At 40.4% G+C, this 27,006-nt stretch overlaps 1 protein-coding gene and 2 long non-coding RNA genes across 4 annotated transcripts in view; 1 reads left to right on the top strand and 2 right to left on the bottom strand.

Annotated features, from left to right (window-relative positions):
* Positions 1-26,920, top strand: part of LOC124254682 (dual serine/threonine and tyrosine protein kinase-like) — a 55,126-nt gene extending 28,206 nt beyond the window's left edge. Inside the window, exons 5-12 of the mRNA XM_046688530.1 lie at positions 796-987; positions 2,731-2,843; positions 5,727-5,934; positions 15,089-15,326; positions 22,273-22,604; positions 23,038-23,402; positions 24,553-24,835; positions 25,324-26,920. Coding sequence (XP_046544486.1) covers positions 796-987; positions 2,731-2,843; positions 5,727-5,934; positions 15,089-15,326; positions 22,273-22,604; positions 23,038-23,402; positions 24,553-24,835; positions 25,324-25,722 — 2,130 coding nt within the window. The 3' untranslated portion in view covers positions 25,723-26,920. The remainder of the gene's footprint in view (positions 1-795; positions 988-2,730; positions 2,844-5,726; positions 5,935-15,088; positions 15,327-22,272; positions 22,605-23,037; positions 23,403-24,552; positions 24,836-25,323) is intronic.
* Positions 3,990-5,704, bottom strand: LOC124254684. The gene is made up of 3 exons (XR_006892521.1): positions 5,369-5,704; positions 4,974-5,236; positions 3,990-4,929 (listed from the first exon to the last, which is right to left on the bottom strand). It is a non-coding gene; the product is annotated as an uncharacterized LOC124254684 (long non-coding RNA).
* On the bottom strand, positions 16,479-16,867 carry LOC124254685. Of its 2 annotated transcripts, XR_006892522.1 has the most exons (3): positions 16,710-16,867; positions 16,590-16,629; positions 16,479-16,508 (listed from the first exon to the last, which is right to left on the bottom strand). It is a non-coding gene; the product is annotated as an uncharacterized LOC124254685 (long non-coding RNA). The 2 variants fall into 2 exon arrangements; XR_006892523.1 differs by having other exon boundaries at positions 16,590-16,715.
* Positions 26,921-27,006: the final 86 nt, after the last annotated feature.

Below are 27,006 nucleotides of genomic sequence, written 5' to 3' on the forward strand. Positions count from 1 at the left end.
TTTCAAAACCACAACCACTTAATTACATAAAATTTCAGTAGACTGTAATAAGACCAGTCCCAGGGGTTCCAGGTTCCGTCGTAGCAACGAGTGAGTGAGTATGGTTTTACGTCGCATTTAGCAATGTTCCAGCAATATGACGGCGGGGGACACCAGAAATGATCTTCACACGTTGTACCCAGTCGTAGTGCTTAACGAGTGTAATGGATCGGTGGTCCAACCTGATAACGTGGTTGATGGCGTGTGAACGTACCCTAACCACGATAGTCGTTACTCATTATATCAATCACTGGCTTGTCTGGCTCTGAACTGGTTGTTTGAACTAATGTTGCATAAATATGATGCCAGCAAAATTGGTTACACTCTTTACACAATCTCACCGCCAACTCCACGCAACCCCCTCCAACAAAAACATTTTAATACTTAAATAAACGTGAAATCTGTGAATACATATTATTAACAGATCAACATGTGAAGGACAGGAAGGTGTTCTGTTGATCTTAACGATCACCCATCGCACAGGTGTACCAGTCTCAATTCCGTATACTTTTCAAGTCTCTACGCGGTGGGGTAGCCTTGCAGTTTAAGCGTTCGCTCGTCACGCCGAAGATCCGGGTTCTAATCCCCAGATGAGTCAAATGTGTGAAGCCCATTTCTGGCGTCCCCCGCCGTGATATGTGCTGGAATACTGCTAAAAGCGGCGTGAAACCAAATTCCCTCACTTGGCAAGCCTCTACATGAATGACCATTTCTGAGAGCAACGTGTTTAACTGTGATGTGCTTCCTCTGTTGCAGCTGGGAAGTCTTCTACTCCAAGGGGTGCAGCACAGCGACTTCGACCCTGCGACCGCCGTGTTCGTGTGCAACAAGTGGGACCAAGTGGATCAACGAGAGGAGGCTCAAGTCCAGCACTACGTGAAGGAGAAACTGGGCAAGTCCATCCCCACCATCAACGACAGTCAGATCTACAAGATCTCCGCTACACAGGTACCAGATCATCTAGTCTGTGGGTGCAAGGGGTTTTGTGTAGGTGCAAGAATTAGAGCAAGAATATGGATTAGTGTGTATGTGCATGGATTAGTTTGCGCGATACAGTCATTAGTGTGTATGGACATGAATTAGTCTGTGGGTGCATGGATTAATGTGTTGGGTACAGTAATTAATGTATACGTACATGGATTAGTGTGCGGGATACAGTGATTAGTGTGTTGGGTACAGTAATTAATGTGTATATACATGGATTAGTGTGCGGGATACAGTGATAAGTGTGTATATGCATGGATTAATGTGCGGATACAGTGATTAGTGTGTATATGCATGGATTAATGTGCGGGATACAGTGATTAGTGTGTATATGCATGGATTAATGTGCGGATACAGTGATTAGTGTGTATATGCATGGATTAATGTGCGGGATACAGTGATTAGTGTGTATATGCATGGATTAGTGTGTGTGATACAGTGATTAGTGTGAATGTGCATGGATTAGTGTGTTGGGTGCAGTGATTACAGTGGGGGTGTATGGATTAGTGTTTTAATTACAGTGATTAGTGTGCGGGATACAGTGATTAGTGTGTACGTACATGGATTAGTGTGCGGGATACGGTAATTAGTGTGAACGTGCATGCATTAGTGTGTGTGTGTGTGTGTGTGTGTGTGTGTGTGTGCATTGGATTAGTGTGCGGGATACAGTGATTAGTGTATGTGTACAAGGATTAGTGTGCGGGATAGGGTGATTAGGGTGTGTGCATGAATCATGAATCACATGGATTAGTGTGCGGGATAGTCATTAGTGTGAATGGATAATTGTGTGTGTACATGGATAAGTGTGCGGGATACAGTGATGTGTGTGTGTGTGTGTGTGTGTGTGTGTGTGTGTGTGTGTGTGTGTGTGTGTGTGTGTGTGTGTGTGTGTGTGTGTGCATAGATTAGTGTGCGTTATCCAGTGATTAGTGTGAGGGTACAGTGATATGTGCTTGGGTGTATGGATTAGTGAGTTCGGTACAGTGATTAGTGTGTGTGTACAGTGATTAGTGTGTGTGTGTGTGTACATGGATTAGTGTGTGGGTACATGGATTAGTGTGTGTGTACATGGATTAGTGTTTACGTACATGGATTAGTTTGCGGGATACAGTGATTAGTGTGTGGGTGCATGGATTAGTGTGTTGAGTACAGTGATTAGTGTGCGGGATACAGTGATTAGTGTGTATGTTCATGGATAAGTGTGTGGGTGCATGGATTAGTGTGTTATGTACAGTGATTAGTATGTGTTTGGGTGGATTAGTGTCCGTGATACAATGATTAGTGCGTATGTACATGGATTAGTGTGTGGGTGCATGGATTAGTGTTTTAGGTACAGTGATATGTGTGTGTGTGTATGTGCGCGTGTGTGGGTGTGCATGTATTAGTGTGTGTATGTGCATGGATTAGTGTGTATGTGCATGGGTTAGTGTGTGGGTGCATGGGTTAGTGTGTGGGTGCTTGGGCTAGTGTGCGGGGTAGAGTGATTAGTGTGTAGATACATAGATTAGAGTGTGGGTTCGGGGATTAGTGTGGTGGTGCACGGGTCAGCATGTTGGGTACAGAGACTAGTCTGAGAGCATAGGGTAGTTTTCGGCTTCAGAGCTGATTTATGGCTTCGCGTCCAGTTTGACGGTCAACGGATCATTGTACGTGTCCATAATTCTACATCAGATAGACACCAGGCTATTATCCTGCGTCTTATTTCAGGCTTTAGACAAACTGGACTACCGGAACATGCTGAAAGGTCACGTTGAGTTAGTGGAAGGGATTCGGCAGGTTCTACCTACAACATTCCACTCCAAGCTCTCGGCATTCTACAGGTGACTCGCGTTAACACATAACCAGTAACAGTGTTGTCACTACCTACTAAAGTACTGTCGGAAATCCGTAAAAAAACTGTTTTTAGGCTGTTACTCTGTATCCCTAAAATTTACACAATTGCAAATAGCATATGTCGAAATAACCCACATCGGCCTTACTGGGCGTTCAGTGGGATGCGTAATAAGATATCCAGAAAAGCATGTTTACTCGTAAATAGCGGGAAAAACTTGCGAACTTATACGAACAGCTGCTGAAAACAATAGATCAGACTATAGATGGCAATTAGGTCGCTCTGCCAGGTATGACAACGGACCGTCAACTCACTTGGCATGAAATGCACGTGCTGCCGACAGATACAAGGGGTCATCTCAAATATCTTTTATGCTTATCATGTGTACTGAATATGTCTCTAATGATTATCTAATCTTAGCTAATATCTCTATCCCCAAGCCCGACCCCAACTTCCGTCCCGTCTTGGTTTTGCTTTTGAGACGACCCCTCCTACCTGTTTCTTTTTATAGTGATAGTGAGACTCCATGGTAGCTACATCCTTCATAGTTTCAGTATTAAAGTTATTATTGTTTATGTCAGCTATCGTTTATAATGAAGCTAAGTTTAATTTCAAAATGGACATTAAACAATTGTCCTTTGTAATATAATATCATCGCACACTAATTTGCATAAAGCCATGGCCTGTTCCAAATAAGTCGCTTTGGACGCATTTCTCATTTCTGCACTAATCTCTCCTCAGTAAAGTCCTTTTTAGTTCAACAGATATTTCACACCTACACATTTTAACTACATAAATTGTAAATATCAATGCGATAAAACAGTTGTTTTCTATTTCCGACAATACTTTAGTACCTAGTTTACCAATGTGTCCCTATGTATCAAGATGGGTTAACAGGTGCCTCTGCATGTACCTCTATATCAGGGTCGACACAATCGTGTATCTCCACATGTATTCTGTATCAGGGTCCACAATCTAATGTATCCCCAGACCTAGTATCAGGTTGGGTTAGTACACTGCACGACCCGTAAAGATTTGGGTTAGAATTGGTCTTCAACAACACATGCTTGTGTCATAAGAGGCGACTAACGGGATCGGGTGGTCAGGCTCGCTGACTTGGTTGACACATGCCATCGTATCCTAATTGCCTAAATCGATGCTCATGCTGTTGATCACTGGATCAACAAACCAACCAACTAGTGCACCGTACCCCCATATGTACCTCTATGCCAAGTCAACACAAGCTTGCATCCCCAGATGCACCCCTATCTCCGGGTCAACACACGCCTGTACACCGAGATGTACCCAGCATTAGGTTGAGTTAACGCAGCCTCCTGTATCCCCAGATGCACCCCTATCTCCTGGTGTACACCTTCAGACATACTCATGTATCAGAGTAAACACTGCCCACTGTACCTAAACATGTACCCCTATATCAGGGTTAACACAGTCTCCTGTACCTAAACATGTACCCCTATATCAGGGTTAACACAGTCTCCTGTACCTAAACATGTACCCCAATACCAGGGTTAACACAGTCTCCTGTACCTAAACATGTACCCCAATACCAGGGTTTACACAGTCTCCTGTACCTAAACATGTACCCTTATATCAGGGTTAACACAGTCTCCTGTACCTAAACACGTACCCCAATACCAGGGTTAACACAGTCTCCTGTACCTAAACATGTACCCCTATATCATGGTTAACACAGTCTCCTGTACCTAAACATGTACCCCAATACCAGGGTTAACACAGTCTCCTGTACCTTAACACGTACCCCAATACCAGGGTTAACACAGTCTCCTGTATCTAAACATGTACCCCAATACCAGGGTTAACACAGTCTCCTGTACCTAAACATGTACCCCAATACCAGGGTTAACACAGTCTCCTGTACCTAAACATGTACCCCAATACCAGGGTTAACACAGTTTCCTGTACCTAAACATGTACCCAATACCAGGGTTAACACAGTCTCCTGTACCTTAACACGTACCCCAATACCAGGGTTAACACAGTCTCCTGTACCTTAACACGTACCCCAATACCAGGGTTAACACAGTCTCCTGTACCTAAACATGTACCCCTATACCAGAGTAAACACTGCCCACTGTACCTAAACATGTACCCCTATATCAGGGTTAACACAGTCTCCTGTACCTAAACATGTACCCCAATACCAGGGTTAACACAGTCTCCTGTACCTAAACATGTACCCTTATATCAGGGTTAACACAGTCTCCTGTACCTAAACAGGTACCCTATATCAGGGTTAACACAGTCTCCTGTACCTAAACATGTACCCCTCTAACAGGGTTAACACAGTCTTCTGTATCCCAGCATGTACCCCTCTACCAGGGTTAACACAGTCTCCTGTACCTAAACACGTACCCCTATACCAGAGTAAACACTGCCCACTGTACCTAAACATGTACCCCTATATGAGGGTTAACACAGTCTCCTGTACCTAAACATGTACCCCAATACCAGGGTTAACACAGTCTCCTGTACCTAAACATGTACCCTTATATCAGGGTTAACACAGTCTCCTGTACCTAAACAGGTACCCTATATCAGGGTTAACACAGTCTCCTGTACCTAAACATGTACCCCTCTAACAGGGTTAACACAGTCTTCTGTATCCCAGCATGTACCCCTCTACCAGGGTTAACACAGTCTCCTGTACCTAAACACGTACCCCTATACCAGGGTTAACACAGACTGCTGTATCCCAGCATGTACCCCTCTACCAGGGTTAACATAGTCTGCTGTATCCCAGCATGTACCCCTCTACCAGGGTTAACACAGACTGCTGTATCCCAGCATGTACCCCTATACCAGGGTTAACTCTCTCCCTCTGTTGGTGCAGATGGCTGTCCACCATACTGAAGCGGACGCTGTACTCACTAAAGGTGTCGAAGCAGCTGGACGCACGTAGCGTGGAGGAGAAGGAGACCATGTACAGGTCTGTGTGTGCCCAGATAGAGCAGCTGGAGACACGGGCCGAGAGCAGGATCAAAGACATGAGGAGGGATGTCAGGAACGCCGTGGAAGACATCACAGAGAGCGTCATCAAGGTGACAGAATATTCCTCTTGCCAGTTGTGTCACACGGCTAGCATGACTACACCATGCCTGTCTGCAGCAGTGTCAAAACTTACAGGGAGGACCAGTTTACTATCTGTATAAGTAGGATCAATCTTACTATCTGTATAAGCAGGGTCAGTCTTACTATCTGTATAAGCAGGATCAATCTTACTATCTGTATAAGCAGGGTCAATCTTACCATCTGTATAAGCAGGATGAGTCTCACTATCTGTATAAGCAGGATCAGTCTTACTATCTGTATAAGGAGGACCAGTTTACTTTCTGTATAAGCAGGACCAGTTTACTATCTGTATAAGCAGGATCAGTCTTACTATCTGTATAAGCAGGATCAGTCTTACCATCTGTATAAGCAGGATCAGTCTTACTATCTGTATAAGCAGGATGAGTCTCACTATCTGTATAAGCAGGATCAGTCTTACTATCTGTATAAGCAGGATCAATCTTACTATCTGTATAAGGAGGACCAGTCTTACTATCTGTATAAGCAGGATCAATCTTACTATCTGTATAAGCAGGATCAGTCTTACTATCTGTATAAGCAGGATCAGTCTTACTATCTGTATAAGCAGGATGAGTCTCACTATCTGTATAAGCAGGATCAGTCTTACTATCTGTATAAGCAGGATCAATCTTACTATCTGTATAAGCAGGATCAGTCTTACTATCTGTATAAGCAGGATCAATCTTACTATCTGTATAAGGAGGACCAGTCTTACTATCTGTATAAGGAGGATCAGTCTTACTATCTGTATAAGCAGGATCAATCTTACTATCTGTATAAGCAGGACCAGTCTTACTATCTGTATAAGCAGGATCAATCTTACTATATGTATAAGCAGGACCAGTCTTACTATCTGTATAAGCAGGACTAGTTTACTATCTGTATAAGCAGGACCAGTCTTACTATCTGTATAAGCAGGACCAGTCTTACTATCTGTATAAGCAGGATCAGTCTTACTATCTGTATAAGCAGGACCCGTTTACTATCAGTATAAGCAGGACTAGTCTTACTATCTGTATAAGCAGGACCAGTTTACTATCTGTATAAGCAGGACCAGTTTACTATCTGTATAAGCAGGACTAGTTTACTATCTGTATAAGGAGGATCAGTCTTACTATCTGTATAAGCAGGACTAGTTTACTATCTGTATAAGCAGGACCAGTTTACTATCTGTATAAGCAGGACCCGTTTACTATCTGTATAAGGAGGATCAGTCTTACTATCTGTATAAGCAGGACTAGTTTACTATCTGTATAAGCAGGACCAGTTTACTATCTGTATAAGCAGGACCAGTCTTACTATCTGTATAAGCAGGACCAGTCTTACTATCTGTATAAGCAGGACCCGTTTACTATCAGTATAAGCAGGACTAGTCTTACTATCTGTATAAGCAGGACCAGTCTTACTATCTGTATAAGCAGGATCAGTCTTACTATCTGTATAAGCAGGATCAGTCTTACTATCTGTATAAGCAGGACCCGTTTACTATCAGTATAAGCAGGACTAGTCTTACTATCTGTATAAGCAGGACCAGTTTACTATCTGTATAAGCAGGACCAGTTTACTATCTGTATAAGCAGGATCAGTCTTACTATCTGTATAAGCAGGACCAGTTTACTATCAGTATAAGCAGGACCAGTTTACTATCAGTATAAGCAGGATCAGTTTACCATCAGTATAAGGAGGACCAGTCTTACTATCTGTATAAGCAGAACTAGTTTACTATCTGTATAAGCAGGACCAGTCTTACCATCTGTATAAGCAGGACTAGTTTACTATCTGTATAAGCAGGACCAGTCTTACTATCTGTATAAGCAGGACTAGTTTACTATCTGTATAAGCAGGACCAGTCTTACTATCTGTATAAGCAGGACCAGTCTTACTATCTGTATAAGCAGGACCAGTCTTACTATCTGTATAAGCAGGACCAGTCTTACTATCTGTATAAGCAGGACCAGTCTTACCATCTGTATAAGCAGGACCAGTTTACTATCAGTATAAGCAGGACCAGTTTACTATCTGTATAAGCAGGACTAGTTTACCATCAGTATAAGCAGGACCAGTCTTACTATCTGTATAAGCAGGACCAGTCTTACTATCTGTATAAGCAGGACCAGTCTTACTATCTGTATAAGCAGGACCAGTTTACTATCTGTATAAGCAGGACCAGTTTACTATCTGTATAAGCAGGACCAGTCTTACTATCTTTATAAGCAGGACCAGTCTTACTATCTGTATAAGCAGGACCAGTCTTACTATCTGTATAAGCAGGACCAGTCTTACTATCTATATAAGCAGGACCAGTCTTACTATCTGTATAAGGAGGACCAGTTTACTTTCTGTATAAGCAGGACCAGTTTACTATCTGTATAAGGAGGATCAGTCTTACTATCTGTATAAGCAGGACCAGTTTACTATCTGTATAAGCAGGACCAGTCTTACTATCTGTATAAGCAGGACCAGTCTTACTATCTGTATAAGGAGGACCAGTTTACTTTCTGTATAAGCAGGACCAGTTTACTATTTGTATAAGGAGGATCAGTCTTACTATCTGTATAAGCAGGACCAGTTTACTATCTGTATAAGCAGGACCAGTTTACTATCAGTATAAGCAGGACCAGTCTTACTATCTGTATAAGCAGGACCAGTTTACTATCTGTATAAGGAGGATCAGTCTTACTATCTGTATAAGCAGGACCAGTTTACTATCTGTATAAGGAGGATCAGTCTTACTATCTGTATAAGCAGGACCAGTTTACTATCTGTATAAGGAGGACCAGTTTACTTTCTGTATAAGCAGGACCAGTCTTACTATCTGTATAAGCAGGACCAGTCTTACTATCTGTATAAGGAGGATCAGTTTACTATCTGTATAAGCAGGACCAGTCTTACTATCTGTATAAGCAGGACCAGTCTTACTATCTGTATAAGGAGGACCAGTTTACTCTCTGTATAAGCAGGACCAGTTTACTATCTGTATAAGGAGGATCAGTCTTACTATCTGTATAAGCAGGACCAGTTTACTATCTGTATAAGCAGGACCAGTTTACTATCTGTATAAGGAGGATCAGTCTTACTATCTGTATAAGCAGGACCAGTTTACTATCTGTATAAGGAGGGATCAGTCTTACTATCTGTATAAGCAGGACCAGTCTTACTATCTGTATAAGGAGGATCAGTTTACTATCTGTATAAGCAGGACCAGTTTACTATCTGTAGGAGGACCAGTTTACTTTCTGTATAAGCAGGACCAGTCTTATTATCTGTATAAGCAGGATCAGTCTTACTATCTGTATAAGCAGGACCAGTTTACTATCTGTATAAGCAGGACCAGTCTTACTATCTGTATAAGCAGGACCAGTCTTACTATCTGTATAAGGAGGACCAGTTTACTATCTGTATAAGCAGGACCAGTTTACTATCTGTATAAGGAGGATCAGTCTTACTATCTGTATAAGCAGGATCAGTCTTACTATCTGTATAAGGAGGATCAGTCTTACTATCTGTATAAGCAGGACCAGTTTACTATCTGTATAAGGAGGACCAGTTTACTTTCTGTATAAGCAGGACCAGTCTTACTATCTGTATAAGCAGGACCAGTCTTACCATCTGTATAAGCAGGACCAGTTTACTATCAGTATAAGCAGGATCAGTTTACCATCAGTATAAGCAGGACCAGTTTACTATCTGTATAAGCAGGACCAGTCTTACTATCTGTATAAGCAGGACCAGTCTTACTATCTGTATAAGCAGGACCAGTTTACTATCTGTATAAGCAGGACCAGTTTACTATCTGTATAAGGAGGATCAGTCTTACTATCTGTATAAGCAGGACCAGTTTACTATCTGTATAAGGAGGATCAGTCTTACTATCTGTATAAGCAGGACCAGTTTACTATCAGTATAAGCAGGACTAGTTTACTATCTGTATAAGCAGGACTAGTTTACTATCTGTATAAGCAGGACCAGTCTTACCATCTGTATAAGCAGGACCAGTCTTACTATCTGTATAAGCAGGACCAGTTTACTATCTGTATAAGCAGGACCAGTTTACTATCTGTATAAGGAGGATCAGTCTTACTATCTGTATAAGCAGGATCAGTCTTACTATCTGTATAAGCAGGACCAGTTTACTATCTGTATAAGGAGGATCAGTCTTACCATCTGTATAAGGAGGATCAGTCTTACTATCTGTATAAGCAGGATCAGTCTTACTATCTGTATAAGGAGGATCAGTCTTACTATCTGTATAAGCAGGACCAGTTTACTATCAGTATAAGCAGGACTAGTTTACTATCTGTATAAGCAGGACTAGTTTACTATCTGTATAAGCAGGACCAGTCTTACTATATGTATAAGCAGGACCAGTTTACTATCTGTATAAGCAGGACTAGTTTACTATCTGTATAAGCAGGACCAGTCTTACTATATGTATGAGCAGGACCAGTTTACTATCTGTATAAGCAGGACCAGTTTACTATCTGTATAAGGAGGATCACTCTTACTATCTGTATAAGCAGGACCAGTTTACTATCTGTATAAGGAGGACCAGTTTACTATCTGTATAAGCAGGACCAGTTTACTATCTGTATAAGGAGGATACTATCTGTATAAGGAGGATCAGTCTTACTATCTGTATAAGCAGGACCAGTTTACTATCAGTATAAGCAGGACTAGTTTACTATCTGTATAAGCAGGACCAGTCTTACTATCTGTATAAGCAGTATAAGCAGGACCAGTCTTACTATCTGTATAAGGAGGACCAGTCTTACTATCTGTATAAGCAGGACCAGTCTTACTTTCTGTATAAGCAGGACCAGTCTTACTATCTGTATAAGCAGGACTATCTGTATAAGCAGGAGTTTACTATCTGTATAAGGAGGATCAGTCTTACTATCTGTATAAGCAGGACCAGTCTTACTATCTGTATAAGGAGGACCAGTTTACTTTCTGTATAAGCAGGACCAGTTTACTATTTGTATAAGGAGGATCAGTCTTGCTATCTGTATAAGCAGGACCAGTTTACTATCTGTATAAGCAGGACCAGTTTACTATCAGTATAAGCAGGACCAGTCTTACTATCTGTATAAGCAGGACCAGTTTACTATCTGTATAAGGAGGATCAGTCTTACTATCTGTATAAGCAGGACCAGTTTACTATCTGTATAAGGAGGATCAGTCTTACTATCTGTATAAGCAGGACCAGTTTACTATCTGTATAAGGAGGACCAGTTTACTTTCTGTATAAGCAGGACCAGTCTTACTATCTGTATAAGCAGGACCAGTCTTACTATCTGTATAAGGAGGATCAGTTTACTATCTGTATAAGCAGGACCAGTCTTACTATCTGTATAAGCAGGACCAGTCTTACTATCTGTATAAGGAGGACCAGTTTACTCTCTGTATAAGCAGGACCAGTTTACTATCTGTATAAGGAGGATCAGTCTTACTATCTGTATAAGCAGGACCAGTTTACTATCTGTATAAGCAGGACCAGTTTACTATCTGTATAAGGAGGATCAGTCTTACTATCTGTATAAGCAGGACCAGTTTACTATCTGTATAAGGAGGATCAGTCTTACTATCTGTATAAGCAGGACCAGTTTACTATCTGTATAAGGAGGATCAGTCTTACTATCTGTATAAGCAGGACCAGTTTACTATCTGTATAAGCAGGACCAGTTTACTATCTGTATAAGGAGGATCAGTCTTACTATCTGTATAAGCAGGACCAGTTTACTATCTGTATAAGGAGGACCAGTTTACTTTCTGTATAAGCAGGACCAGTCTTACTATCTGTATAAGCAGGATCAGTCTTACTATCTGTATAAGCAGGACCAGTTTACTATCTGTATAAGCAGGACCAGTCTTACTATCTGTATAAGCAGGACCAGTCTTACTATCTGTATAAGGAGGACCAGTTTACTATCTGTATAAGCAGGACCAGTTTACTATCTGTATAAGGAGGATCAGTCTTACTATCTGTATAAGCAGGACCAGTTTACTATCTGTATAAGGAGGATCAGTCTTACTATCTGTATAAGCAGGACCTGTTTACTATCTGTATAAGGAGGACCAGTTTACTTTCTGTATAAGCAGGACCAGTCTTACTATCTGTATAAGCAGGACCAGTCTTACCATCTGTATAAGCAGGACCAGTTTACTATCAGTATAAACAGGATCAGTTTACCATCAGTATAAGCAGGACCAGTTTACTATCTGTATAAGCAGGACCAGTCTTACTATCTGTATAAGGAGGATCAGTCTTACTATCTGTATAAGCAGGACCAGTCTTACTATCTGTATAAGGAGGGATCAGTCTTACTATCTGTATAAGCAGGATCAGTCTTACTATCTGTATAAGCAGGATCAGTCTTACTATCTGTATAAGCAGGACCAGTTTACTATCTGTATAAGGAGGACCAGTTTACTTTCTGTATAAGCAGGACCAGTCTTACTATCTGTATAAGCAGGACCAGTCTTACTATCTGTATAAGGAGGATCAGTTTACTATCTGTATAAGCAGGACCAGTCTTACTATCTGTATAAGCAGGACCAGTCTTACTATCTGTATAAGGAGGACCAGTTTACTCTCTGTATAAGCAGGACCAGTTTACTATCTGTATAAGGAGGATCAGTCTTACTATCTGTATAAGCAGGACCAGTTTACTATCTGTATAAGCAGGACCAGTTTACTATCTGTATAAGGAGGATCAGTCTTACTATCTGTATAAGCAGGACCAGTTTACTATCTGTATAAGGAGGATCAGTCTTACTATCTGTATAAGCAGGACCAGTTTACTATCTGTATAAGGAGGATCAGTCTTACTATCTGTATAAGCAGGACCAGTTTACTATCTGTATAAGGAGGACCAGTTTACTTTCTGTATAAGCAGGACCAGTCTTATTATCTGTATAAGCAGGATCAGTCTTACTATCTGTATAAGCAGGACCAGTTTACTATCTGTATAAGCAGGACCAGTCTTACTATCTGTATAAGCAGGACCAGTCTTACTATCTGTATAAGGAGGACCAGTTTACTATCTGTATAAGCAGGACCAGTTTACTATCTGTATAAGGAGGATCAGTCTTACTATCTGTATAAGCAGGACCAGTTTACTATCTGTATAAGGAGGATCAGTCTTACTATCTGTATAAGCAGGACCTGTTTACTATCTGTATAAGGAGGACCAGTTTACTTTCTGTATAAGCAGGACCAGTCTTACTATCTGTATAAGCAGGACCAGTCTTACCATCTGTATAAGCAGGACCAGTTTACTATCAGTATAAACAGGATCAGTTTACCATCAGTATAAGCAGGACCAGTTTACTATCTGTATAAGCAGGACCAGTCTTACTATCTGTATAAGCAGGACCAGTTTACTATCTGTATAAGCAGGACCAGTTTACTATCAGTATAAGCAGGACCAGTCTTACTATCTGTATAAGGAGGATCAGTCTTACTATCTGTATAAGGAGGACCAGTTTACTATCTGTATAAGGAGGATCAGTCTTACTATCTGTATAAGCAGGACCAGTTTACTATCAGTATAAGCAGGACTAGTTTACTATCTGTATAAGCAGGACAAGTCTTATTATCTGTATAAGCAGGACCAGTCTTACCATCTGTATAAGCAGGACCAGTCTTACTATCTGTATAAGCAGGACCAGTTTACTATCTGTATAAGCAGGACCAGTTTACTATCTGTATAAGGAGGATCAGTCTTACTATCTGTATAAGCAGGATCTGTCTTACTATCTGTATAAGGAGGATCAGTCTTACTATCTGTATAAGCAGGACCAGTTTACTATCTGTATAAGGAGGATCAGTCTTACCATCTGTATAAGGAGGATCAGTCTTACTATCTGTATAAGCAGGATCAGTCTTACTATCTGTATAAGGAGGATCAGTCTTACTATCTGTATAAGCAGGACCAGTTTACTATCTGTATAAGCAGGACTAGTTTACTATCTGTATAAGCAGGACTAGTTTACTATCTGTATAAGCAGGACCAGTCTTACTATATGTATAAGCAGGACCAGTTTACTATCTGTATAAGCAGGACTAGTTTACTATCTGTATAAGCAGGACCAGTCTTACTATATGTATAAGCAGGACCAGTTTACTATCTGTATAAGCAGGACTAGTTTACTATCTGTATAAGGAGGATCACTCTTACTATCTGTATAAGCAGGACCAGTTTACTATCTGTATAAGGAGGACCAGTTTACTTTCTGAATAAGCAGGACCAGTTTACTATCTGTATAAGGAGGATCAGTCTTACTATCTGTATAAGCAGGACCAGTTTACTATCAGTATAAGCAGGACTAGTTTACTATCTGTATAAGCAGGACCAGTCTTACTATCTGTATAAGCAGGACCAGTTTACTATCTGTATAAGGAGGACCAGTCTTACTATCTGTATAAGCAGGACCAGTCTTACTATCTGTATAAGCAGGACCAGTTTACTATCTGTATAAGCAGGACCAGTCTTACTATCTGTATAAGCAGGACCAGTTTACTATCTGTATAAGGAGGATCAGTCTTACTATCTGTATAAGCAGGACCAGTCTTACTATCTGTATAAGCAGGACCAGTTTACTATCTGTATAAGGAGGATCAGTCTTACTATCTGTATAAGCAGGACCAGTTTACTATCTGTATAAGGAGGATCAGTCTTACTATCTGTATAAGCAGGACCAGTCTTACTATCTGTATAAGCAGGACCAATTTACTATCAGTATAAGGAGGATCAGTCTTACTATCTGTATAAGCAGGACCAGTCTTACTATCTGTATAAGCAGGACCAATTTACTATCAGTATAAGCAGGACCAGTCTTACTATCTGTATAAGCAGGACCAGTTTACTATCAGTATAAGCAGGACCAGTATTACTTTCCTAATCAACAAGACTAATGCTACCATCTATAACAGTGTTAATGTTACCGTCCTTGTAAAGAGTTTCATTCTACTGTCTAAACAAACAAGGTACCCTGATAAGCAGAATCAGTATTACCAATCTTATAAAGGATCATGTTATCATCTTCATGAACAGGGTTAAAGTTACCCTATAATATCTGAACGGAGTTACCGTTACGGCAGGGTCCATGTTGTTATTCCAGTTGTTGAACACCAACAACCGACGGGACCTGGTGGTGTGGAATTCCGACCTCTGTCCACGCCCTGACAACTGGAGGAAGGTTGCAGCTGAGGCGTCCACCCGGATATCTAGTCGAGTCCAAGACATCGTGGACAAGTGGGACCGCAGCAGGAACGTCGTGGACAACGTCAGGACCAGCATCATCAAGAAGTTCAAGCAGGATGTGGAACTGTTTGAAGACCAGGCCAAACAGATTGAAGGTAGCGAATGTTATACTTTGTTTTTGTTGTTTACGCCGCACCCGGCAATATTCCAGTCTGTAAATAATCGAGTTTAGACCAGACAATCCTGTGATCAACAGTATGAGCATCGACACAATTAGTATAACATGACATATGTCAAATTAAGTATTTAGAGTGGCAAGTTCTAGTTGTATACCATCATGATGAAACCCATTTGTATGGGTCTGACAGCGCAAGAATCAGCATCAGGTAGAAATTGAAATGGACAAACCCAAGATTCAAACTTAACTAAGGGATGTTTCTCAGACAATGGATCTACACATATGCCAACCAAGTCAGCGAGCCTGACCACCCAGTGACGTTAGTTGCCTCTAACGGCAAGCATGGTTTGCTGAAGACCAATTCTAACCCGGATCTTCACGGGTGACATGGAGCTGCACAGTTAAATGTTAGTAACGCACAGTGACATAGCTATAATACTGTTTAAAGCGGCGATAGACGCAACTCACTCACTCGATGTCGCGGGGCGCGGGTAGATCCATTGTCTGAGAAACACCCCTTAGTTCAGTTTGAATCTTGGGTTAACTCTAAATACTTAGTTTGACAAACTGAAACGCCCTTCAATAACTGAATAACTCGTCCGTTTCAAGATGGCGTTGTACCACTGGAAAGTGCAATACTAAATGCTTAGTGTGTATGACCTGTGATACAAAAGACGTTAGAATATGGTACTTGTTGTTTCCTTGCCTGCTGTCATGTCAATGCTCGTGTTTTATACCAAGGTGAGCTTGCAATACTAAATGCATACTGTGTGTTATTCAAAGCGGTGCGACTTGGTGTCTGACTCTGATGACGTTTTTTTCCCCATCGTATCGTGGACTGAGCCTCTGCCCGGAGGACGAAAGGGCGGGGTTTCGATAACTCTGCCGTGTCAGACCCAAAGACGCACCAAGATGGTCCCTGTTGTGACCTGTGGTTGTTGTACGAGGCGACCATGAGGATAGAGTGAGCTGTCTCTGGGTGACTGGAGGATATCGAACCCCGTCAGTCACGGAGTAGTTAGATCCGGACTACACTATTTGCAGAGGGTAGTTCGACTGTGGCATTCAATTTAATCATCTATATTAAAATGAGAGATAACGGTATTTTGTTATGGCATCCATTATTTTGTTTAGGTATCCCGTAATGTGTTCAGGTACCCTGTGTTTTGCCAAGGGTTACTGTTTGTCTAGGTATCCTATGACTTGCTAAAGATATCCCGTGGGATGTTGTTCAGATCACCTGTGTTTTGTTCAGGTACCCTGTGTTTTGTTCAGGTACCCTGTGTTTTGCCAAGGGTTACTGTTTGTCTAGGTATCCTATGACTTGCTAAAGATATCCCGTGGGATGTTTTCAGATCACCTGTGTTTTGTTCAGGTATCCTGTGTTTTGTTTAGGTATCCTATGTTTTGTTCAGGTACCCTGTGTTTTGTTCAGGTACCCTGTGTTTTGCCAAGGGTTACTGTTTGTCTAGGTATCCTATGACTTGCTAAAGATATCCCGTGGGATGTTTTCAGATCACCTGTGTTTTGTTCAGGTATCCTGTGTTTTGTTTAGGTATCCTGTGTTTTGTTCAGATCACCTGTGTTTTGTTCAGGTATCCTGTGTTTTGTTTAGGTATCCTGTGTTTTGTTCAGATCACCTGTGTTTTGTTCAGGTATCCTGTGCTTTGTTCAGGTATCCTGTGTTTTGTTCAGGTATCCTGTGTTTTGTTTAGGTATCCTGTGTTTTGTTCAGATCACCTGTGTTTTGTTCAGGTATCCTGTGTTTTGTTCAGGTATCCTGTGTTTTGTTTAGGTATCCTGTGTTTTGTTCAGATCACCTGTGCTTTGTTCAGGTATCCTGTGTTTTGTTCAGGTATCCTGTGTTTTGTTCCCTGTGTTTTGTTCAGGTATCCTGTGTTTTGTTCAGGTATCCTGTGTTTTGTTTAGGTATCCTGTGTTTTGTTCAGGTACCCTTTGTTTTGTTCAGGTATCCTGTGTTTTGTTCAGGTACCCTGTGTTTTGCCAAGGGTCACTGTTTGTCTAAGTATCCTATGACTTACTGCAATAATTACAACTACAATGGATCTGGATAGGATAAAAATAGTATCAGCTAATTGCAGAGGGTTAGCAGAAAGAAATAAAAGGCAAGAGATTATGAGAATATGGAAAAGAAAGAAATACTCAATTATCTGCCTCCAAGATATACATATTTCAGAAAAAGATAGAGATATTATGAAAACTGACTGACTGATTGAGTTTGGTTTTACGCCGCTTTTAGCAATATTCCAGCAACATCACGGCGGGGGACACCAGAAATAGGCTTCACACATTGTACCCATGTGGGGATTCGTACCCGGGTCTTCGGCGTGACGAGCCAACGCTTTAACCACTAGGCTACCCCACCGCCCCGATATTATGAAAAATGAATTGGGGTTAAACTGTATTATCGCCCCGTTTAAAACTAACTCAAGAGGTGTAGCAATTCTGTTTAATAACAACATTGAAATCAAGGTTAATAAATCCCTTATTGATGAAAATGGCAATTTCATAATAACTGACATAACAATGGAAGGACTGAATATTACCCTAACTAACCTGTATGGCCCAAATAAGGATGAACCTAACTTCTTTACTAAATTATTTGATGATATCATGGAATTTGGAAATGAATCAATTATTATATGTGGTGACTGGAATCTGGTGCTTAATCCTTCGGTGGATCTTGAACACTACAAGAACATAAACAATCCCCATGCAAGAAATACTGTTCTGGAAAAGATTGAAGAATTAGATCTGTTAGACATTTGGAGAGAACAAAACAGTGGATGTAAGAAATTTACATGGTGGAAGAGAAACCCTAAGCAGCAAGCAAGACTTGATTTTTTCCTAGTCTCTCAGGACTTATTCAATATATCTTATGAAACTGATATTGTCCCAGGCTATAAGTCAGACCATTCCCCAATTATACTATCACTTTCAAATAAATTAAGTAATGAAAGAGGCCGTGGTTATTGGAAATTTAACACCTCACTCTTACACAACGAAGAATATATAAAAATTGTCAAAAATATATTACATGATACTCTACTCGAATATGCAAAAAATATTGACAATATGAAGACGAATCGAACAACTTTATAAAAGACGGAACGCAGGAATTGATAATATCTGAATCTTTATTTCTAGAAACTTTCTTAATGAATTTGAGAGGAAAAAACATTTCATTTTCTACATACATTAAGATAAATAGAGAAAAAAACAGAAAGGATCTTGAAGAATCAATACAAATTCTTGAAGAAAATATAAGAAGCTACTTTAACAATTTAAATGAAGAATATTTAGCAGAATTAGCTACTAAGAAAACACTTTTGGAGCATATTAATGAGGAAGATGTAAGAAGAACTCAATTTCTAAAAAGAACAAAATGGTATGAAGAAGGAGAAAAACCCACCAGCTATTTTTGTCATCTGGAAAACAGAAATTTTACCAGTAAGCTTATAGGAAGTGTTATGAAAGATAATGGCGATCTGATAACTGATGGTAGTGGTATTTTAGACGAACTGAAACAATTTTACAGTAATTTGTATAGAGATATTCACCAACATGAGGATCAAAATGATATTGATTTAAGTTCTATTAACACTCCAAAGATAACTAAAAAAGAATTTGAGGATTTGGAAAAAAGAAATTAGCTTAGAAGAAATAAATAAGGCTGTTTTATCCATGAAGAATGATAAAAGCCCAGGAATTGATGGCTACCCCATTGAATTCTTTAAGTTCTTTTGGAAAGATGTAAGCCATTGGGTTTACAGATTTATAAAAGAAACCTTTACAAATAATGAATTAACTAATACAATGAACAGGGGAATTATTACTTGTTTACCTAAACCAAATAGAGACAGAAAATTCCTAAAGAACTGGCGACCTATTTCATTACTAAATTCCCTTTACAAAATAATAAGCACATGTATTGCAAACAGGTTTAAATTCAATATTAGATACAATTGTACATGAAAATCAAACAGGTTTTATACCTGGGAGATGTATGAGTGAAAATATAAGACTTCTATATGATATTGTCTTTGAAACAAGAAGGATTTTGAAAAAGCCTTTGACACTATCTCCAAAACATTTATAATACAGGCAATGAAAGCGTTTGGGTTTGGGCCCAATATTATCAAATGGATTCAAATTCTAACCGGTAATAATACAGCAGCTGTGATACAAAACGGGCACATCTCCTCCTTTTTCCACAAGGAACGAGGGTGTAGACAGGGAGATCCAGTCTCACCGTATTTATTTATCCTTGCTGTTGAAATATTAGGTATTATGATAAGGTCGAATCCGAATATAAAGGGTATAACACTTAATGATACAGAACAGAAGCTCGGACAATATGCGGACGATACACGGCTATTTCTAGATGGATCTGAAACAAGTCTTAGTGTTGCAATTGAAACACTGAATAAATTCTATCAAATGTCTGGACTCAAAATGAACTTAAACAAGACAAAAGCTATCTGGATAGGCTCAATGACAGGTAGTAATATAACTTTAGCCAATGACTCCTATCTTGACTGGCACAGTGGAGACTTTGAAATCTTAGGAATAACACTTAATGCTTCTCTTAAAGACCTTTGGGTAATTAACACCAGAAAACGCCTAGAACATATTAATAGATTACTTGCTAGTTGGCGAAGAAGAAACCTGACTCTAATCGGGAAAATCACTGTTATCAAAATTCTAGCAATTTCTACTCTAGTACATATTTTCTCACCACTTCCTAACCCGCCAAAAACATTCATCGATGAACTCAATAAAATAATCTATAGATTCATATGGAATAATAAAAATGATAAGATTAAAAGGTCTAATATCAGTAGAACTTAGGAAGATGGAGGCCTCAGAATGATTGACATTGAATGTTTCATTAACGCTTCGAAATTATCATCACTGAAATGTCACTTACAGAAAACTTCAAATTTTAATAGCATTTTTCCCTTAAGTCAACTGTACTTTCTAGGTTCTAATGTTGTTGATTGCTTACCTGGCAAAAGATAATCCCTATTGGAGAGATGTTTTATCTGCATGGAGAATATTTTATAAAAAACACACCTTTGACAGCGATGACTTAGACCAAATCTTAGCTCAGCCACTCTGGTTTAACCATTTCTTTAAATCTTCATACATGATAAGAAATTGGTTTAAGTGCGGTATACATTATGTCAGCGATATTTGTAATGAAAATGGATTTCTCAGTTTTGAAGATGTAAAACAGAGGTACAAAATAAGCGGGACCTTCTTAGACTATCATCATTTGTTAAATAACATTCCAATGAACTGGAGACAACTTGTAGGAAACAGAACTCTCTGCTTAAATCAATTAAACATTAATAGAGTTTACCTAGATATGATCTCAAATATTAAAGGTTCAAGGATATTCTACGATATATTGATTAAGAACAACAATACCCCTAAAGTACTAGAGTATTGGAAAACTGTCTTTCAGCAGGATATAATGTGGAGTAATGTATTCAGATATTACAGGAAATGCACAAATGATTGTAAGCTGTTAGATTTTCAGTACAGATTTATTTACAGAATAATCTATACAAAGAAAGAACTATTGAAGATGAAGCTAGTTGATAATGATACTTGTACTTTTTGTAAAAATACCTCAGAAGACATATTGCATGTATTTTTTTACTGTGATTTAGTTAAAAACTTTTGGCGAAAAGTAGAACAATTTCTAAATGCCCATCTCCAGTGTGATGTCACACTTACAAAATTCACTATCATGTTTGGAATGTTCTCAAACAATAAAATTCTAAACCATATTATACTTCTTGCCAAAAGATTCATTTATGTTTCAAGTATAAAACAACAAACACTTTCCCTTGAGGGATTTTTTAAGTTATTAAAAGATATATATACAACTGAAAAATATATAGCTAGGAAAAACAATAGCTTAGATCCCTTTATAAGGAAATGGAAACATTTATATACCTTACTATGTGCTAAACATTAAATTCTACTTATAATATCAGCTGAAACCTCCAGACCCTACTCACTACAACCATACTATTCAACTTTACCCCTCCATTTTCATACTCCCTCCACAGAAACTTTAATGACATCTTATGTATCTATATCATTGTTGTAATCTCATGATGTTATATTTATATATATGTATACATGCGTGTATGTATGTGCATATGTATGTATATGTATACATGTATGTGTGCGCGTGTGTGTATATGTTTGCAATACTGTCTTTTATGTCATATAGAACCTTGCAAAACATCACTGAAGCTATATACATATATATTTAGTTGTCCTCTTTGCCATATGTATTTTATGTGAGACTTGAAATGGAATAAAAAAGAAAAAAAAGAAAAAAGAAAAAAAAAGTATCCTATGACTTGCTAAAGATATCCCGTGGGATGTTTTCAGATCACCTGTGTTTTGTTCAGGTATCCTGTGTTTTTTTCAGGTACCCTGTGTTTTGTTCAGGTACCCTGTGTTTTGCCAAGGGTTACTGTTTGTCTAGGTACCCTATGACTTGCTAAAGATATCCCGTGGGATGTTTGCAGATCACCTGTGTTTTGTTCAGATCACCTGTCTTTTGTTCAGATCACCTGTGTTTTGTTCAGGTATCCTGTGTTTTGTTCAGGTACCCTGTGGTTTGCCAAGGGTTACTGTTTGTCTGGGTATCCTATTACTTGCTAAAGATATCCCGTGGGATGATTTCAGATCACCTGTGTTTTGTTTAGGTGTCCCGTGTTGTGCAAAGCTTTCCAATGTATTTTGCTATGATATCCTGTATTTGAGTTCGCTGTCATCGTTGAAAAATACTGTGTCTTGTTAAGATAACCTGCTATTTTATGAGATATCCTATACCAAGGCATCCGCCAATACCAATATCCATCTCATATTTTCAGGAGTGTTTCTTGGCGAAGACGTGAAGACAATGGTAGATCTCCACAATTCCCTCAGAACCCGGGCCCCGATCACGAAAGTATGGAAGAAAGCAGATAAGAAGACTGGGGGTAAAACAGAGGGTTTCATGAGTTTAGGAACTGCGGTTGGGAGTTCCTTCTCTTTAGACACCAGAGCCAATAAAGTTCGAGCGCTTTTCAAGACCTACAGCTCCAGCAACGCCCCACAGGTCATGCAGGACGCTTCGAAGATGTTCCTGGACGGACTGACAGAGAAGAACGTTACGTCGGCGGTGGAGAAGTTCTTTGAGCGTTTTGCCAAGAACATTGACAGAGTAAGAATACATATTGCCTGTTAGGAAGTGGGCAAATGGAACCGATGTTATGGTTTAGATTACCCGTTCTTGGTTAAGTGTTGACTAAACCCACTCACTCACGTATCAGTATGGGATGCAGAAGACCAATTCAAACCTGATCTTCACGGGTTGATCTGGAAATGGGGTGGCTTGGTAGCCTGCTGGTTAAGGCACTCGCTCGTTTCGCCGAGGACCCGGTTCGGATTTTCCACATGGGTATAGTGTGTAAAGCCTATTTTTGGTGTTCCCTGCGGTCATATTGCTGAAGGCGAACTCAAATACTGTTCAAAGCGGAGTAAGCCAAAAGTTTATACCAGTTTAGGTGTACATCGGTAAGAGTTTTATAATGCTGTTTAATGTTATTTGTGACATTTGTTGGTTGGATTGTTTACTTATTTATTGGTCGTTTCAGATTGGAAAGATGCTCCCAGAGTTTCTACGAGCTGACCGCCAGTTAATGACATCACTGACCAGAGAAGTTGACCACGGTCAGGCTAATCTCATGAATATGTACCCTAAATTCATCGAAGAAGCTGAGGACCTGCAAGGCTATCTGGACATGTTCTTCGCCAGGAAACTCATGAAGTTCAATTATGGTTTCGCAGAACTTAATAAGAATGCGACGGAAATCCCCATTGGTCGAGGGAGCTTCGCCAACGTCTACTACTCGCGCCTCGTCACAGCCGACGGCGACATCCCAGTTGCTCTCAAGGTCTGCAAGGAACCTCTGGACATCACCAACGTTACGGACGTGCTGCTCGAGGACAATACGCTAAGGTGAAGGTCAACGCCTACGAGGTCAATTTAACCGTATGTGTCGTGAGCCGAACTGACTGAATGAGTTTAGTTTTACGCCGCTTTTAGCAATATTCCAGCAATATCACTGTGGGGGACACCAGAAATGGGCTTCACACATTGTACCCATGTGGGGAATCGAATCCCAGGCCTGTGGCGTGACGAGCGAACGCTTTAACCACTTGGCTACCCCTACGCCCCAGAGGGGACTAACAGGATCGGGTGGTGGGACTTGATTCATTCAGGTTAATCGATGCTCGTGATGTCACATGTATGACCACAGTCATATATTTTGCTGACAGCCGCCTTAAACAACAAACAACAAAAATAACAACACAACGAATCCTTGTTCCATGTGTAAAAGCTCTGGCATGGTGTGTCGGGTTTCCTAAAGTGTTTAGAAGGAATGTGTAACCCCTCCAGTAACCCACAAATGTTCAGTTTCCGATACCAATGTCCAAAAGTGCTGGGGCGGTGGGGTAGCCTAATGGTTAAAGCGTTGGCTCGTCACGCCGAAGACCCGGGTTCGATTCCACACATGGGCACAATGTGTGAAGCCCATTTCTGGTGTCCCCCGTCGTGATATTGCTGGAATATTGCTAAAGGCGACGTAAACCCCAACTCACTCACTCACTCCTAAAATGCTGGGACACGGATCGGCCAGTCCGCGAATTGGTCTTCAGCAATCCAGGCGACTAACGGAATCGGGTGGTCAGATTCGCTGACTTGGTTGACACGTCATGTCATCGTAACGCAGTATATCGATGCTCATGCTGTTGATCACTGGAATTTCTGGTCCAGACTCGATTACTTTTAGCCCGCTGACACGTGTAATATTGCTGAGTGCGGCGTAATATAACAAACAAGCCTCTGAGGAACTATTCGCTATTCTGGGTTGCGTCCCTTGGGCGTACAAGGAACCAATGATCGTGGATTCGTATAACCCCGATTGTGTTCCTGGGTTTGTGCTCGTGGGTTTTGCGAAAATAATTGTGTCCTGTATTCATCCGGGCTCTAACTGACATCCACCTGACACGACGCATTAGTAGCAGGTCACGTGACTACAAGAGACCTTACTTGCTTCAGTTCTGCTTTAAAATTGTTATTATATGCATGAAATATCTATTTACAGGGATTTGAAACACCGAAACGTAGTGACCTACTATGGGGCGTCCAGACAGGTCAGTGGTCGTGAAATGAAGTGGGTCATGGTCCTCGAATACTGCCCCAAAACGCTCATGGCCAAGTTTGTAGGAAAAGAAGCCCGAAGCCCCTCTAAATACGAGGCGGACACAGAAGCCCAGATAGAAGCAATGAAGACGGTAGCTGTGTTCGCAGAACAGATACTCTGTGGTCTGGAGTACCTCCACAAGAAGGGCCTCGTCCATCGGGACATGAAGCCGGATAATATACTGGTAAAGTTGTGTCTCAGCACACCCGTGATGATCCGGGTTAGAATTGGTCTTCAGCAATCCATGCGTGTAGTAAGAGGCAACTGACGAGGTCAGGCTTTGAAAAGGGGAGTGTCCTATAAGGTGCCACAATTGGCTGTGCAAAGGGGGGTTTCTCAGGCAGTCAGAAATATAATCATGGACTGAAATCCATTCTTTGTTTGTTTTCTGCGATTCAAACTCAGATATTATGCCATATGATAGTGAGATGTTAACAAACCATGGCATCAATTTTGAACTGTGCGTCATTTTTCAGATTTTTGCCAACAATACACGGTACATTCAGTCATGCCCTGCTAAAGTCTGACAGTTTGCGACCACTTTCCGTCTCTATTATGATGGTATGGCATGACATAAATGAACTCCTTTTCAAACCGGCCTTAACAAAACCCACGGACTCTTTGCCTTCAGCATATGACCACAATTCTAATAAAGATTTGCTTTATTTACAGCTCGACGCAGACGACGTGGTTAAATTAACGGACGTGGGACTGGCCAAACGTGTTCACGACATATCAGGCACAATCGCCGGAAGTCCAGTGTATATGGCACCGGAAGTGCTTCTACAGAAGGGTCGCTATGACGTCAAGGCGGACATGTACAGTTTCGGCATCATCACGTGGGAGATGTGGTACGGCCAGGACGCGGCCAACCACATCAAGGGCCAGCTGTTCACCACGTTCGAGCGAGCGATTGAGAAGGGCCTCCGACCCTCCATGTCCATCAACTGTAAACCCCCAGAGCAATGGCACATACTGATTGTAAAGTGTTGGAACATCGATCCAGAGGTTCGACTCTCCAGCAGCCAAGCGCGGCAGTTCTTCCAGAAGTTTTTAGAGCATTACAAATAGTGTACCTTGTGAGAACTGTCAACGTCAAACAACTGTGGTCAATTTCCAGTTACAGTTCTGTAAATCAAGACATAGGTTTTGAAACTGACCAAATAATTGTTAGTTACAAATACATCTCCAGGTGAGATTATATTGTTTAATCATAGATTGACGAAGTGTTCATTATAATAAACAGATGTAGCAGACAAATTACAATCGTCCCCAAGGCTTTTTTTATGCAGTATAGCCATAACTTATCTAATCATTCTCTTTCTTTTTTCGATTTATTGGGCGGTGGTGTAGCCTAGTGGTTAAAGCATTCACTCGTCACGCTGAAGACCCAGGTTCGATTCCCCACATGGGTAGAATGCGTGGAGCCCATTTCTGGTGCACCCATACGTGATTTTGCAGGGAAAATTCTTTAAGTGGTACATAACTTACCTCACTCTTGTTATTTAAACACCACATGGACCGATTTTCCAGCATGCCTTCGAAAACTTGTTGACATTGACGATAGGGTGACAATCAATCCCAATATTCCTAACAAAAGGTTATTTAACCAAACCAGTAACTAGTTATATAAAGTTATTTGCGAATGTGGGTGCATGGTCTAAGATCTGGGGTTGAATAAACTTGTTTGTGAATATGCAAGTTATTTAAGGTCACACTTAAGAATATTTAGCTCATATGAACCCATAAATGCCAAGCAGGGACCAACAAGTACCATATTATAACCTCTTTTGGTACAATGCGGCTGGGAATCGGAACCTTCCACGGACCACTTCACAACAAATTGAGTTAAGCGATTATATGTGCATGTTCTAATACCTGGAGCTGAATAAAGTTGTTTGCAAATAGTCTGAACCTTAAAACACTCGCACATCTCCAGTTTGACTTGGAACTCTGGAGCAAAGCTAAATGGGTACAGGGTGTATATCACAAGTCTTTCATTTTACCCTCATTTGCAATATTCGAGCAAGAGCAGTAAACCAAACCTTGGCTTTTCACTCTGGTTTCACCCAGAGGCTAATTGAAGATGGCATCATTGCTGCTTTTATGTCACAATAAACACAAGCGACTGACTGTTTTGCTATTCAATTTATGTACAAGTCAAACAGACAATTCATCCTCCGGTTCACATACATTTACATAATGTACAATCAGTACTATACACCTTCAAAACTTACATTTGTACAGAATAAACATTTGAAGAAATGTTCAATTTAGTTGTGTTTTTCCTCACAGTTTGCCTATCATCCATGTCTATATATTGATGCACACAGTGTTCTGAAGATTTCAGCGATG

The sequence above is a fragment of the Haliotis rubra genome, unplaced genomic scaffold (assembly GCF_003918875.1).
Source record: "Haliotis rubra isolate DU_JTF1 unplaced genomic scaffold, ASM391887v1 Scf58, whole genome shotgun sequence".
Classification (NCBI taxonomy): Eukaryota; Metazoa; Mollusca; class Gastropoda; order Lepetellida; family Haliotidae; genus Haliotis; species Haliotis rubra.